The sequence below is a fragment of the Ascaphus truei genome, chromosome 4 (genome assembly GCF_040206685.1).
Source record: "Ascaphus truei isolate aAscTru1 chromosome 4, aAscTru1.hap1, whole genome shotgun sequence".
NCBI lineage: Eukaryota > Metazoa > Chordata > Amphibia > Anura > Ascaphidae > Ascaphus > Ascaphus truei.
In genome coordinates, this window is record NC_134486.1 from 44,397,287 (window position 1) to 44,414,530 (window position 17,244).

Below are 17,244 nucleotides of genomic sequence, written 5' to 3' on the forward strand. Positions count from 1 at the left end.
ACCCTAGTATTTTTTTATTTAGAAACCTATCCTACTTGCATAGAAATGATTTCTCCCTTTATGTTATGCAGGAATATATGTTGCAGGAGCATGAGGTAGTTTCCGCTTCGCCGCTCTGTCTCAAATAATTAGTTTAGTCTGATCGCACGCACTAAACCGGGATTTCTTTTTTGTAATGGTCTTTCAAATATGTGGAAATAAAAGGTGCTATCCCCCCCCCTTCCCCCCCAAAAAAAGAAAACACAGGAAAGATAAATATTCTGGAAAATACTCAACGCCCTGTTTTTACGTTACACGGCTGTTTCGAGATTGCACTTTGAACCTACTGTATTCAGTGCCAGAGAGGGCAGACATGCACTGATCTGCAATGTGTTGCAGGGCTCTGTGACAATGGACTGTGGGCCATATTTACTAATGGTGCTGCTCCATAAAGCACCTGCCAGCATGGCTGAGTAAATATGGCCCTACAGCACTTGGTAGGAAAAATACATATATGCGCCTCTTCTTCTGGCCTTTCCCATGAAAACACGAAACACGAAACCCTGTCATCGTGTCAGGACGCTGGACTTTGCTTAGTCAGGTAAACAGGGTTTAAGCCTGGGGAAAGATTCTTATCCAGATATGCAGTGAGTGAGCACAAAGTCTATACAGGCATACCCCGCTTTAAGGACACTCACTTTAAGTACACTCGCGAGTAAGTACATTTCGCTCAATAGGCAAACAGCAGCTCACGCATGCGCCTGTCAGCACGTCCTGAACAGCAACACCGGCTCCCTACCTGTACCAAAGCTGTGCGCAAGCGGGGAGACTATAGAGCCTGTTACACATGCGTTATTTACATCAGTTATGCACGTATATGACAATTGCAGTACAGTACTTGCATCAAAAGTGGGAAAAAGGGAGTGCTTCACTTTAAGTACATTTTCACTTTACATACATGCTCCGGTCCCATTGCGTACGTTAATGCGGGGTATGCCTGTACATTCCTACACTGTGTACGATGTCTCATTTTTAAGTGTGATACATGTGAAAATAAGTTTTTTAGACCAGGTTTTCACCAGCCCGGACACATATCCGACCTGACCACAGGATGCACCTGTCGTTAATAGCTGGGAGCCATATGATTTTCTTTTTTGTCTCCTGTGACTTAAAGTTGCTAATTTTTATTTTACCTAAAGCACCGGGGTCCCCACGAGTTCCTCTGAGGTCCCACAGCTCGCGAGGACCCTCCCTGGCTCCTCTGCTATGGCGCTAGCAAAATACGTGGTCAGGGGTCGGCTCGGCAGCCAATGGAAAAGCCATGTTGTATCCAAACCAGAATTAAAAAACAAAAAAATAATAATAATAAAAAAAATGATATATAAACGCAGGAGTTCATGTAAGATTTATTTATTTTAATTATCCATTTCGACGGGGAACTGCTGCTTTAAGGCTTTCCCCCAAAATGATCCCGATATATAAAACCTATTTTAAACACGTTTCTGCATACATTTAATAACAAGTCGGCAGTCAAACATAGCCCCTAAAATGGTATATAATATTGCATTGACATCAAAATTGCAGCTTCCTTACAAACACGGGTAGTAGTAACATAGTGATTCATTCCTCCATTTAAACAAATCGCTCTCAACAAGTAATTAAAGGTCCTCACCCTTTCTGATCGCAGCACTGCCAGGGTGCGCTGGGTACAGTTTTTATAAAGACTACTAAATTCCTATTTTCGCATTATGAGGACGTATAAATCAACGCGCAGAAAACGGGACTTGACGCACAGCACCAATTTTGCTACAAACTTCTGTCATTTGCACCAAACTTGTCGCTCCAGTTTCTTGCACAATGGGGAGATTGTTAAAGGAGAAAGTTAGTCACCTCGGGCCTGGCGGATTTTTTGGTGTTAAATTAATACAAAAAGAGGAAAAGTGACACACAGAGAGGCGCAGAATTTGATACAACTCATTATAATTTGTGCGCCATGTAACTCCTCCTTAAATCCTCCTTTAGACAATCCTCAAAAAACAAGTTGACGCACATGGCGCAAAAACGGGGGCAAATTTCGGACCATATTGATGCAAAGAGGGACAACACAAAAATTACACAATCTACACCACATTCGCTCCAAATTTGCCTGAGTACATAGGTCCCCATAGTGCTTTGAGTTCCCCCTAAAAGTACCACAACGGTACAAGTGAGCATCCCAGACAAACCGCTATTAGGGGCGTTACTTATAGATGGCTGAAAAAAAAGTATCATATTTCTACTTCCTCCGTGAATACAAGAAGTTCCCTCGTCCCAGTGCAGGTCAGAGGAAGATTAACGGGTAAATTCAATATAGTCTGAAGTGGCCGTTCTCGGACGAAAATCCCCATAGCCTTAATACAGGGCTTGTCACCGGAAAACGACTGCTCTGGAATAGAGTTTACCCCAAAGAGTCTTCCATTCTTTTTCATCCACATCTCATTATTAGAAGATTGTTGCATTTAAACGAGAGGCTCATGGCATCTTAAAAGCACATGAGTAACAGCGCAATCCCACATCAGCAAAATGAAAGTACTCACAACAGGCAAAGAATCAACACTATAGGAAAAATGTTATGGACAAGTCATATACAAAAAAAACATAATTACAGCCCCAGCTTTTCTGGGCTCTCTTCAATCAGTGCTATGAACTTTGGGGACAATACTGTATCTCTCACCTTGGAAACCAGGGCAGCATTCCGGATCCTGTCCACCATGTCCTTGCCCTCGGGGTGGACTTTGGACACATGCCCCCACATTCTCTCCCAGGTGTGGTTGTCAATGGGGAAGCCGCTCTTGTTGACGTAGAAGAGCGCTGCAACCTCTTTGTCCTCCTCCTCCGAGTAGCCCCCTGAGCTGTTACCGGATGTGCTGACTGGGGCTGGAGTAAGTGAGGAAGTCAGCGGGCGGTCGTGCAAGCTCCGGGAGCGGATGGGTTTGGAGGTCTTCGACCCACCATTCTGATGGTGTGAGTGGCAATGTTTGCTATGGGCACGGTGGAGGCTAGAGCTAGAGCCAGTCATGTTTGATACGTGATCTAACAGTAGCAGGGTACCAGGAAGCTCAATGCAGACCAATGGAAATGCCGCCCATCTCTAGCTTCTGCCAAGACGACACCGGGAGTCTGTCCAGCTCCAAGAAGCCTGAAAGAACAACACAAGAATATAGCAGCGAGGCTGAAAGGGCTGGAGTCTGTTCATGATAAAACAAAACAATGAATTCAGAGGGCAGATTACAAGGGAAATGAAAGAGACAGGCCAACCTAGGACCAAAGGGAGAGAACGGCAGTGGAATATTTCATGGGTCACATTTATAGGACTAACATCTAAAAACATATCAACCAAATGCTTAATAAAATTAATCAAATAAAGTGGTTTTACATTTTAAAAAAAATGAAGAAAAAAGTAGTGGTACTCTGCATTCCCTAGTACCTCACACTTTCACCCGTGTTATTAAGATAAGAGTGTTTGTAACGTGTTGTACAGGTAAATTGCTGATCCAGACTTCGCCCCTGTTTTGCTTAAATGGATTATGTCGCCACTAGGAGACAGAACTGAAGAAACGAACAATAATTCCCAGATAAGAGAAGGAATGCATAAAACTCGAAAAGAAGAAGAGAGGGGAAGGTGCTCATTTCCAGACAGGAAGCAGTCACTGTAAGGGTGGTTGGATCATGAAAAACAAATCCCGCAACCAGAACTATATGACCTTGTGGGAAATGGATCATTGGGAAGGAAATGACAGCAGATGAGTGAATGGGTATAGAGGAGGCTGCGACACGCTCATCTGTCTACACCAGGGGCGCTCAACTCCACTCCTCAGTCCCCAACAGGTCAGGTTTTCAAGATATCACAGCTTCAGCAGAGGTGGCTCAATCAGAGGCTGAGTCAAAGACTGAGCCACCTGTGCTGATGCAGGGACTGAATGAGCCAGCTGTGCTGCAGCTGGAATATCCTGAAAACCTGACCTGTTAGGGGGGTGGGGGGGGGGGGGCTTGAGGACTGGTGTTGAGCACCCCTGGTCTACAAAATTATCAAAGAGAATAGATACAAGATCGTGATGAGATGGAATTTGACTGCAGACAGATTAGCGTGTGCGTGTGTGTGTGCGTGTGTGCGTGTGTGTGTATGCACAGAGCCCTGTGCAGTCTAAAGTTTATCATGGTAAACTCAGAAGTAGAGATTACGACAAACATGATTTTTAAATAGCAGGACAGAGTCAGGGAGCAAAATACTAACTGGGGAGGATTGTTGCTTTAAATCATGTTCAGCGTAATATTTATATGTCCCTTTGTAATGAAAATGGTGAGGAAGATTAAGTATTTTACTCAACCTGGTGCTTCAGGGGTTAATGTGGTTGTAGGAAAGTCTTTATTTATATAGCGCCATTAAAGTACATAGCGCTTCACAGCAGTAATACACGTGACAATCATATAAATAACAAATAACAGGTCATGGGAATAAGTGCTTCAGACATAGAAGTAACATTTAGGAAGAGGAGTCACTGCTCCAAAGAGCTTACAATCTGGTTAGTTATTTCATAAAAATAGGAGATATTGTGTTAATGACCCTTCCTCGGTCTGTGCTAATATACAAAGAGGACTTAATTGGGGGGGGGCGGGGGAGGGGAGATTTATATCACGGATGGTCCACTAAAAGTGAAATATGTGTAGCTTAGTAGGCTAAGGACAATAGCCAGACCCTGGGCTATCAGCCTTAAAGGAAACGGTGACAGTTTTTAATTATTGCTTGTGCATCCCAGAGAGATGTGACAAACGGTTCACCACTTAGTTGGAGGACTTTATAAAAATGAAGATATCATGGACCTGACACCTATCATGAAGTATACCAGATAGATATTTGTAAATGTCGCAATTAAACAAATCAAATGATGCCAAACCCTTCATATTTAGGAGGTGGCAAGGGACAAGTATCCATTTGTCGCTCAAATTTCAGGGCAAGACTGTCAACATTAGTCTCGTTGCATTCAGCAAACTCGCCTGAATCTATTGATATGACTCGCGTGTGTCTAAGTATTAGAGAAATTAAGATATGAGGTCTCTCATAAATTTAGGCAGATTTTAAACGTCTTTTTAGCTGAGTTTTTTTCTAATTCGTAAAACTGTTAACCCAGTAGCTGATTTACGATAGGGGTGAGCTTATGGTGTTCCCAATGAAGGGAAGTTAGAATAAAAAGCCGTACTTTTTAATTATAATTTAAAATTCAACAAGAGGTGTGTTTTGGGAAGACACGTTAATTTTTATCTTCAACTCCAGTGACCTCTCTGGGAAACACATATGGCATATGATTACGTACTGTATAGGGATTTCTGTTTGTTTAATAATTTTATTTTAAGAAACTGTTCTGCATTTATTGTAACTGTATGTTCTTGTAATAATCTTTTCTGTAACCTAATCACTGTATTTTTTAATATATATATATATATATATATATATATATATATATTAAAATAAACCTTTAATAAGCAATACTTTGGGCTCTGAATGAACTGTTTGCACGTTTTGTAGAGTATTTACATTTTTGGACACATTTTGCTTCAACAGATTCTTGTGTCTTAAGTGCATAGTTTTTTTTCTATAATAAACAGGGACCTTGGACTCTTATTATTTGATATTTCTTGGGTGTTGGCAGCCAATAGATACGAGTGCCATCGAGTAACGGGTTAATATTAACTCACTGAAAGTACTTTGCGCTGGAGAAAGGTGAGTAGGCCAGAGGAGCCGTGTGTCTTAGCCCTGGGTGTTGTCCATGACAGATGGTATACGGGGACGGATTGAGGGGAGATATTGTTAATCTGAGGGACCTTTGTGAAAAGTTGCGTCCGCTTGCGAGCTGCGTATTAACCCTTGTCTTGTATGCAGGTCCCGTGCTCACAGGTGGGCCGTACGTGACAAGCTTATATACTCACACTTATTACATATTCGTTTTATAAATGAAGCCTCAAGGCTCTAACCCTGTGGGGTCTTCATAGATATTTCAGGTGCTGTCCCAGTACCAACATCTTTTCTGTTCTTTTCTCGTGCTACATGGACCCCTGCTTCCTGGGAGCACAGGGCGAATGAGATAAGTAATATGGGTAGGGAAAAAAGGAAAGTATCTGAAGGCCTCAGATATAGTAGGCGTGCTCGCCTGTCGCTTGAGCGATCCGTGGTCTTTGGGATTTGCATGAAGTGCGCGACGGGGAGGCGTGGCCATGACATCACATGAGCAGTTTGCCCTCATTGGCTGAACAGCCCACATGATCCGGCAGTCACGCGTCAAAATCCCAACATTTTGGGCAGCTTAAAAAGCGGCCACACCATCGCACTTCATCGCGCGCTCTATGGCCTGCCTCATAGCGGTGCGGCCTGTTGTTCGCGCCGCTTGCGCGGTTGCCCGCAGTATGGATGCGGCCTTAAGTCTGCTATACTAACCCCTTCACTGCCAGAGGGGAAGTACAATAAAACATACAGGAAACAGGCATGAAAATAAAAATTTAGGGAAAGGAAGTTGTGTACTGACGAGCATACAGTCTACATCAGGGTCCCCAACCTTTTTGTGGCCAAGGGCACACTTAGTTCAGGAGAGTGGCGGGTGCCAACCAATTAGCGCACGCGTGCACACAAACACAGCATACACTTACCATGGGAGAGGCCTCCAGTGCCGCGCCTGTCCCGCTAGCGACCGTATTCTCAACTGGTTGGCCAGTTAGTCACTGGCACCCACAAAAGGCCTGGCGGATGCCATGGTGCACGCGGGCACCGCATTGGGGACCCCTGGTCTACATTGTCTGACATATTCATTTATAATACAATGTACCTGGCTGTTTGTGTTAGTCACTTTTATCAATGATCCTCCAGAGGGCTGCATTGCATTACACTACAGCAAGCAGGGTTTTTTTGGGGGGGAGGGGGAAGACAGAGTTTTGTCACCTTTCTTTAGGGATCATCAAGAAACTCCTTATAGTGAATATGAAATGATTGGAAATACTAAGTGGGAGTGGAATAGTTGCTGAAATATTTATTGTAGTTTAAACACAAATTTTGAAAGGTTCATCAACTCCTACTCTTGTATTTCCATAAACAATACTACATTACTGCGGGTTCATTGCTGTAGTTCAATGATAACATACATCGATATAAGTGGTAATGCTGCTCTGGGGAGAAACACATATACATTTTCTTTGGTCACCGTTACCACCTTCACTGTCAGGGGGTCTGAGAAGCAATAAGCAAAAAGGGGAGATGTGTTGTGGTATTGTAATGCTATGCAGACGTTTGGGTCATTGTTAAACTTGAATCCCACATACAGTTATAGTTACTATACATGTATGTCAGTGCTATGCAATGCAGCCCTCTGCGGGGTCACTGAACACCTTGATATATTGGTAATAAATAGTATATAGTACAGTACACTATAAATGTATTCGTCAGACAAATGCCCTGCAGTGCTGCATTGCAGCCCTCTGAAGGGCGATTTGTGAACTTCAATATACATACATGTGTCATATCATAGATACATGTGTCATATCAATATTCCCTCTACATTGTAAACTCTCAGGACTCTTATTACCTTCTGTATATGTGTGCGCTTGCCTGCCCTTATTTGGTAGGTCATTCAGTTTATGTAATATACATAACTCTGTTCCCGCATTGTACCGCGCCACGGAATATGCTGGCGCTTTATAAATAAACAATACTAATATCATAGGCTGTATGCTCTTTTATTGCCTTCCTCGTATGTCTTCTTTAGTGTCTGTTCACTGTGTTTAATACTGAGTGGGTGCATTGTACAGCAAAGCTCGGAATAAATAATCGATGCCAAATAAGAATGAAAATAATAATATAAGGAGGCTATTCTTTCCCAATGTGTTCTGCCGCTATATATATTGTATTCTCCATGGGCATATAATAAAAGCATGACTAGAATAACCGAATCCCCTCCATTTCAACTCCACGTTTCAAGAAAGAGCATCTTTATCTCTTCTATAGATAATATTTCCGCTGCATTAATCCCCGGATACCCAGATAAATATAGGAGGATGGATAACAAGAGAGATCTTAATGGGATCTGCTCTCATCAGCAAGTGTCAGCGTGTACCCCCACCCTGTCACTAAGAAACCGGCTGCATAATAGCATATTAATAATCCCATTATACATTCAAGTGCACATTAGCCACCCCGATCTCGCTGCATCCCCCCCTGTTTGCATTGGTCCTTCTATAGATTATTTAAGACATTGCTGTGGGGGTTTTTTTTTTTCTGTGCAGGATTTGCAGAAGCAGCAGAATATGAGCAGGACTGCGGCAGCTGCAGATCACTCCCCGATCGTGTTACCCCCTTTTGCATAACGGGAGCCCTGCAGCCTCCTACATGTGCAAGCACTACAACCCCAATCCTATTGCACTCCCCAGATCAGTCTGCAGAACTGCAGTTTGGCTTTGCAACAGTGATCACCTTGCTCACTGCACTCCTCTTTTACCCCGGCCCGGGGGAATATGCATAGGGATACCCGTGTCTGGTGCAACATGCACCCAGCCGATCCCCTTCCTGCACCCCCATTTACCTTCAGTGCCCGCGCTGCCCTGTCCCCCGGGAGCAGCCGCCGCCGCCGAGACCCATCTCCCAGCAGGTGAAGAATGTTACACTGTATCACTGTCCCCCCCCACCGCAGCAGCCAGCAACGTTCTAACCGACAGCCATTGGACAGCACAACAAAGAGGGGCGTGGCGCAGAAGCACCGATTGGCTGCGTGGCTGTGGCGAGGGGCGGGGCCCCACGCTGTGACTATGCAGCAGGGCTTGTTTGGTCATTCTGTGGCTGACATGGGGAGCAGAGAGGAGGGAGGGAGGGGGCAGCTGCCTGGTGTGTGGGATTTCTCCCTCAGCTGTTAGGATCTGCAGGTCCCTCAGCTTCACAGGCATTATGTTGAGAGCTGTAGCCTGCTGCATTGCACTGATAAGTATAATAATAATAATATAGCGTATTATTACCCGCCTTTAGGCCAGGTCCATACAGCCTTCGCCCGCGCGGAGGCGTGCGCGTCTGTGAGGTCGCCCGCGTGAAGCGGGTGCGTTTTTTCGGACATGGTAGACGCGCCGTCAGGGGGGGCGTGTCTGTGACGTCACGGAGCTGGTTCGCCTTCATTGGGCGAACCAGCTCACGTGACCTGCCCGTCGCGCCGAGAAATGAGTTTCAACTGATTCCTCGGGCAACGCGCGCCCCCTCCGGCTGTCGTGCGGTCTATGGGCGCGATCAATGCTTTTATGGCACTGCGATCGCGCCGCGCGCGGACTCCGGCAGCATGGACTCAGCCTTGGTCTTTGCGGAGCACAAGGTGGCACGCTGGCAGTGGGGCCTCTCCCCTTGCAGTATTAGGTAAGGATACTTACCTGTCGGTCCGGCGATTCCTTGAAGAGTGGTCCTCCTGCAGCACCATGGCAGCATGTGACGTCACGTCGCCATGGCAAGGTGGAGTCATGTGATGAGTTGTCACGGCAATGCGTTGTCGGGTCGCCATGATACCGTGACGCTGCAGAGAAGGTAAGACCCCTCTTACCTTAGGGTTGGTCCGGGGGCCCCCGTGCTACCTTCTCCGGTCGGGCGGAAGGTGGATCCTGGCGCCAATAGGAGGAGGGAGCGTGGGGGCCACCCGAAGGTGCGGGGCCCAAGAAAATCCCGGTATTGCATCATTTCGCGCACATCGTTTAATGGCGCGGTGTCAAATCTTGATGCAAATGACGCGCCAGCTTTAGCGGATAGCATCGAGATATCAGTTGCAATGACATTGGCTCCCTCTGTATATTTGTTCTGAAGCCTCGCAATGTGTTTGCTATGGCTCACATTAAGTAACGGGTATTACGCAGCGCTCAAATAGACTTTAAGACTCAGCGCCACTTGGAAAATCTTGCTCTGTTTCCTTCAATACATTTTTTAAATAAACTTTTATACTGTGCAAGAAATCCATTTTGCAGCAATGTCTTCGCATGTGACCATGCAATGGCTTGGCCGAGGCCTCCTGTGTCATTTTTAACATTTCAGGCAATTTCTTTTACTTTTTTTAAATTGATTCTTACCATCAGGAAGAGGGTAATATTGTTGTTTTTTTAAATTTTTATTTTTATTGAGGAAATGTAGAGATTTGCTGGTAATTTCAGACCGAACAGAACCACAAGCAGCACCATTAATGTTCTTTGAAACAGGGAGCTAAATCCACAGAGACTCTCACAGCCGCCACCAGGAAACATTCTTTCAAGGCTTCAGCTGTGTCACATTTTAATCTTGTCTGTAACTTACATACGTCCATAACATATGCTGTCTCTAACTGTCCATGAAATGTATTTAAATATAATATATAACCTCTGTTCATTTCATGTAACCATGTTTTTTTTATCATAACTCAGTGCCCAGGACATACCTGAAAACGAGCGTTAGCCCACGTCCATAGTAAGAGCGACGTCGCGCGCTGCAAAAACTAAATGCCGGGAGGCAATGCGCACGGCCACAGTGCACGAGAGCGACGAGGCGGCCGATGTGTGGCGAGATAAACTGGTTTGAATTTGCATGCGAGACGGCCGGGTCACGTGCGCGGTTCAGCCAATGAGGGCGAATTGCACGCGTGACATCACGGGCAGGCCCTCGCCACGCCCCCTGTCGCACAATCCTACAGGCTACGGATCGCTTCTAGTACAGGCGCGTGTGACGTCATGCGCTCCGTCGCACGCACCTGTACTGTATCCGAGGCCTTAGCTCTTAAACAGCAATACTACATTCCCCGTTTTCTTTTTTGTTGTTTTTTTGTATATGTAAAGCATGTGACAATGTATAATTCTACAGTCTTACCTAAACTGGCAATCATTTGGTCCTCCTGTTATAAATCTGGCAAAATCCTGATTGTGCGACTAACATAATGTCCGCCTTTCACTTTCAATTAATCCTTCAGTGAGTGTAACTCAGCAGCTACAATGTATCCTTATATTACTACGGTACAGTCTACAGCAGGGGAGCGCAAACTTTTGGTGCTGCGCCCCCCTGTCACTCTGCCCCGGCTCTCGCGCCCCCTGCCTACCTTCAGCCACGTCATATGACGCTGCGTGGGCGTGTGACGTCAGGTCACATGGTGACGCGGCGTCTATTGACGCCGCGTTGCCATGGCGACGCAACACAGATGGCTGAATCCCGGTAAGTAAACAGTTGCAGGGGCCTCACGCGATCCCCCGGCATTTCATTTAAATGCCTGGGGGAAGAGCGCGGGGCCTCTGCAACTGCCCGCGCCCCCCCAGCACAATCTCCCGCCCCCCCTGGGGGTCGCGCCCCCCACTTTGCGCACCGCTGGTCTACAGCTCACACTGCTGGCAACATTGGCAACAAATTATCACAAAAAGGAAAGTGTTGCAAAGATCTTGCACTGCTGGGGAGGTGGGCTAAAACCTGCTATAGAAATCAAAGGATGATTTAAAACTCATAAAAAATGGCATTAAGAGGTGATTAATAATAATTTTTTTTTAAAAACAATCGCTATTATCTAATACTACAGAACTGCTTTTTTTTTTTTTTTTACTAAGATTTCACATGTTTTGCTGGTTCAATGTATTATTACTTATAAACATTTTATAAATAAATATCACTCTTACCACAATTAGTTAATTACATCAGTCTCCTATAAATGCATTTCTCAGTCACGTAAATGCAAAGAAATGCTATTAACATCCAGGTAAATGTGGCTTCAAATCTGATTTGTGCAAAGCAAATAAAGATACCACATGTGAGCACATTCACATGTCTCAGACAGCTCTGCAAACCTGCCTTTCCCCATCATCTCTTAGCATACACTGCAGCCAGGGACTCTGGGTAATGACATACAAGTGAGCACTCCGTGTCTCACTTTTTACTTCTTACCCATTTTAACGTGGGTCCCTATACGCTTATGCCTGCGTATTACACAGCGTTTCAGCACAGCCTGGGTCAAAGAATTGCATAGCCAGTAACCCTGCTCACAGGCAGCTGTTTGAACCACACAAGTTTTTATCAGTTGGTTATACTGGCTTTGCAATGTAGGGCTGGGATAGGTTACAATCAGACACAAAGTATGTTATAGTGAGTAAAAAAAGTGTCAAAAACCCTCCACCATACCGTGTACAGCAAACCAAAATACCACCTATGAACACATTCACATGTCTCAGACAGGTCCAAAGGTGCAGTGCAAAGTAAATGTTGTCATATGTCCAGGCAAATTCTGTTTTGAAAAGAAGACTTTTGGACTAACTAGAATATTTTGATTGTTATCATAATGCCGGTGTAATAGGAAAGCAGAGGTGCAAAGCAGGGGGAGCACATGCAGGCAGAAGGGCAGAGAACCTTGGATACAGAACTACAGTATACAAAAATGGTGGTACTGTGTCTACAATTTGTTAAATCAGAGAGTACTTTCTTAGGGTTTATACTATGTTTATGCCTTAGGAACAGAAAGGGAATCCTTAGGTTTGTAAATAAAAAAAGAAAGCAGCAGTACTCCCCAGTAACATTACACTTCGATCATTTGGAAGTGATGGTGAGGGGTAATTAGTAGTCTCTAAATGATCCCTTGTATGTATATATGTATATCTTTCTTTATATAGCGCCATCCATGTACACAGCGCTTCACCGCCGTAATACACGTGAGATACTAATATAACACATAATGGGAATAAGCGCTTCAGACATAAAAGTAACAATAGGGAAAAGGAGTCCCTGCCCCAGAAGAGCTTACAATCCAAGTGGTAAGTGGGGAGAATGTACAGAGGCAGTAGGAGGGTGTTCTGGTAAGTGTGTCTGCAGGGGGTCACGGTCAGTGCATCTGAGATGTACAGAGATCCCTTCTATCCTCAATGACCATTAGAAATCATAGCCTTGGACAGAGCATCAGATTTTTAAAATAAAAACGGGGTTGAAAAGGGCATGAAGAGAAGTGAAATAAAATATCATTTTTTTTTTTTTTAAAAAGCAGTGGGGACAGCTTCTTTAAAAGGTGGGATGATGAGTTCTGACCACCAGCACAGAAGTGACATAACCAAGGAAAAAGTTCAATCTGTTCATGTCTTTTTATATATTTCAAAGCTACAGAATTACTTGTGGGGAGATACTTCCATGTGTCTCTTTCACCGTAAGCTGTAAGTTTTTGCCCTCACCACCCCTGTTGGGGCATTTACTGTTCAAAGTAATCGGCGTGTGTTTAGCACGAATTAACGTGCTTGGAGGCTCTTGACCGTTATGTAAATGTGGAAATATTGGTATAATAATAATAATAAAGCAGACATGTGCACATTTAGGGGCTTATTAAAGAGAAGAAGCACCTGTGATGGTAACACCGCAGGAAGTCACCCACTCACCAATGACACGGTGACACTGCCCTAAGTGACTCGCGCCCTTTTTATAGTCTCTGGGAAGCAAGATAACTTTACACAGACAGCAACTTTATTATTGCGTTTCAGTCCCTGAATCAGGCTGTGATTTACTGTATGAGAGCATTGCCCCTTTCTGCTAATATTTCTTAGTATATGAACGCCGGATACTTGTCACACTCTCAAACATCCTCCAAGGTATTTCACATCTCTAATTAGATGACTTGGCTGTCAGTCATAGAAAGAGAGTGTGACTTTTGCCATGTGTTTTGCCAGTGTTGACATTTCCACTAAATTCACACAGCGCCCAAATGTCTGGTATTTACCCTGTTTTTGAATGTATATGAAAGAATGACACATATCTATTTACCCTGTGATTAGTTATGCAATGGTATATTTACCACACAATGTACTGTGAACCCGTGTTACCTGAGCAATTCTTTATGGAAACCTTTCCCTGTGAAGCTGCCTGAGACGCATTGCTTTGCAATGCATGGATAGTCACATTAGAGAACGGGTGTCAGCAGTCGCTAGGTAAAGCTATGGCAGCACCGGTCTGATTGTTTGATCTGTGCCATGTACAATGCTAATGTTCTGCATGAATAAATAAACACTGTGCGGCTATGTGAACAATATTCTGGGCTATGGAAGAGTGAGACAGAAATGGTATATGATATAATTAGAGACCGCTTCATTTAATAAAGAGCATAACACTCATAAAATATACGTAATTCAGATGGACCAGCAGGAGTTTCATTTCTGCAGTTTTAATTAGCTCAAGTAAAAAAAATAGCCTACTTATTCCATATAATACTAGATGACGCTGTGTCCTGTTGGATAGTAAATTGTACAGTGGTATACGCTGAAGTCTTCTAGCTTAATTTCATATACAGAACGTACTAGCATCATTCCTAGGTTGCATTTTTGTATTTGTTTAAATATATGCAGCAGTGGGTTACCTTTAATGCAAAGTAATTACCTAAGTGGCTGATCAATCCTGTGATTGATCAGTGAAGAGAAGGCTCCCTGGGTAGACATTACGGCTGACTATGCATCCATCCTGCAGCGAGTGTAACGCAACCACTACAATATAACCTTATATTACTACGGGTGATATTGTGGCTGAGCTGAAAGCTGTAACAATAGACCGTCTCCTGCTGGGAACACTGCAAGAGATCTGTTTGTGATGTGTTGCCAAAGCTCTTGCACTGCTGGGGAGAGGGCATGGCTCAAAAGAGGTGTGAGCCTGTTATAGTAACCAAAGGATGTTCAGTACATTAAAACTCATTAGAAATGGCATTAAAGCAGCAATACATGTTTCATTTTTTTTATTTTTTTTTATTATTATTTTTTTTATTTATTACAAGATTGAAGCAGGGGGTCTCCATAGCTGAACTGTGTTAATTCCAGCTCCGTAGACCCCCTGCTCCCACAGATACATACCTCCATAGGGATGCCGGTATCACTGCAGCCAGGGAACTGTGTGCCTAACAAAATGGTGGTGTTTAAATGTCCCGCGTCACTCAGGCCAATAGGAAGCCGTGACTTCATCTGGCGTGGCTTCCTATTGGCGAGCGTGACCATGATCGTTAGACTTCACTGAGATACCGGGACCCCTACGTATCTCTGGAAACGGGGTCCCAGGAGCTGAAATGAATGCGGTTCAGCTCTGGAGCCCCCCCCCCCCCTGCTTTAAACCTGTAATAATTTAAATAATAAATTAAACCTGTATTGCAGCTTTGAGTTGGAAAAATAAATGCAGTAAGTATTATCTAATACTACAGAACATTAAAAAAATAGGATTGTCAGTATTGCTGCTTTACCATTAAGGGCTCACTAATTAACTATCAAAGGCTTAGAGGTTGAAATTCAAGCTTCACCCTCACAGCACCCTTATTACTTACCTGGTCTGGTCATCATGGAATGATCACATGATGCTAAAATGCTGATGGTCCGGGGGCAGTCTAAGAGCTAAGAATAGAGCGATTTATCTTCGAAGGACCCCTGGTTCACCCCGATGGACCCTTGGTTCACCCCGATGGACCCCTGGTTCCCCCCGATGGACCCCTGGTTCACCCCGATGGACCCCTGGTTCACCCCGATGGACCCCTGGTTCACCCCGATGGACCCCTGGTTCACCCCGATGGACCCTTGGTTCACCCAGATGGACTCTAGGTTCCCCCCGATGGACCCCTGGTTCCCCCCGATGGACCCCTGGTTCACCCTGATGGACCCCTGGTTCCCCCCGATGGACCCTTGGTTCACCCAGATGGACTCTAGGTTCCCCCCGATGGACCCCTGGTTCAAATTCTCTAAAAAAAAAACACAAAAACAGGCGGGATATAAAATTTGGGAAATATGACTAAACAAATCATTGGTACAGTAGCTCTAGTTTAGTCATATACTAGTTGCAGATTTCTAAATCCTATAAATAAGAAACACGTTCTGAGAATTTCACTGATGATCGTAGGTTGATAGCTGGAACAGATCAGATGTACCTGAGGGGACTGCGGCTTACCCCATTGTAATGCACAGAAGGCTCCTATACAGTTACAGGGGTTACAATAATAAAGTCACAAGATGGAATTGAGCAAACGTTATCTCTCACATGCTGCAATGCGGCTTTGCAGGAGGGAGGCTCTGATAAGTGTTTGTTTTTGCGCATCAGCTGCACCTATTTAATTATATATTTTAAAAAAATGTAAACTGATTCAAAAAATAAATATTTGTGTTAAGTTTGCCAATCCTGGAGGCGTGTAAGAATATGCAAAATTCAGTCTCTTTACGCAATGAGATCTACTGACTTATCATGCTTATTTTAAAGGACAAGAACGCTAGTGCCCTATTCTAAATGCAAGGGGCATTTTCTGCCTATGGGTCACTGGCAGTAAATTCAGTAAATGGTGCCAAAACTATAATTCCTTAGCTCCCTTAAATGGGTCTTAAGGAGTGATAAGGCTTAGCACCTATCAGTGATACTGGGATATTACCTTATTTTTGCTTTGATAAAGTATCTGCCAACCTCAGGCTAAATAGTCTATGTTTTAGCAAATTTGTTTATCATGTTTTTTTCTTCTTTATTTTATCTCTGATATATATATATATATATATATATATATATATATATATATATATATATATATATATATATATATATATTTGTGTACAAAACATCTATATATAGAGCGGTTAAAAAAAAATACATATACTGTACTTTCAGCCTAATCTGGACTTTTTTCTTTTTCACTGCAAGGAACTGGCTTTTTAAGTAACAGGAAACTATAAGAAAACAGAGTCCCTATTTGGATATGCACTCCACCTTATATTGTATGTGTAAATTATACATACTGGAAAGCGGTGGTGTGTACCACCTCCACTGATTTGAAATAATATTTTTTATTTATTATTGAACAAAAGGAAAAAAAAGTAGATTAAAACTAAAACTCGCAACAGTGCTTATTGTAGAACTGCAGAGAACTCCTTCCACTATGCCTGTTCAATAGCGTCCATTATAGCTATATGATACACACAGATAGGCATAGGAGGAATGATCTAAGACTAATCTGATCAGGTTGTGTCACAATAGATCTATACAGATGTCACATAGGAGGTAATTCCGTTATCTAGGCAGTATACATTGTCTATAAACACACACACAAACAGGATTTATTTAGGTTTATTGAGTTTAGTTTATTAAGCACTAATTCTCTCATTATTGTGAGAGTCTTGGGTTCAATATTTCACACTACATAGTGTACTCTTAGCACTTCTTCTGAAGCACCAGCACATATGCCTGGATACAGTAATTATCATATGCAGACATCTGCCATGGCTGTACGCATCTGTTAGGTT

At 43.6% G+C, this 17,244-nt stretch overlaps 1 protein-coding gene across 3 annotated transcripts in view; it reads right to left on the reverse strand.

The window, feature by feature from the left end:
- Positions 1–14,392, reverse strand: part of VASH2 (vasohibin 2) — a 64,124-nt gene extending 49,732 nt beyond the window's left edge. For 2 of the 3 annotated variants that reach the window (XM_075595654.1, XM_075595651.1), the window contains exons 1-2: positions 8,580–8,733; positions 2,693–3,157 (exon numbers count right to left, since the gene is read on the reverse strand). In XM_075595654.1, the coding sequence (XP_075451769.1) occupies positions 2,693–3,037 (345 nt within the window). In that variant the 5' untranslated portion in view covers positions 3,038–3,157; positions 8,580–8,733. Of the gene's footprint in view, positions 1–2,692; positions 3,158–8,579; positions 8,734–14,371 lie in introns of those variants that run through there. The other variant, XM_075595653.1, reaches the window with a different exon arrangement.
- Positions 14,393–17,244: the final 2,852 nt, after the last annotated feature.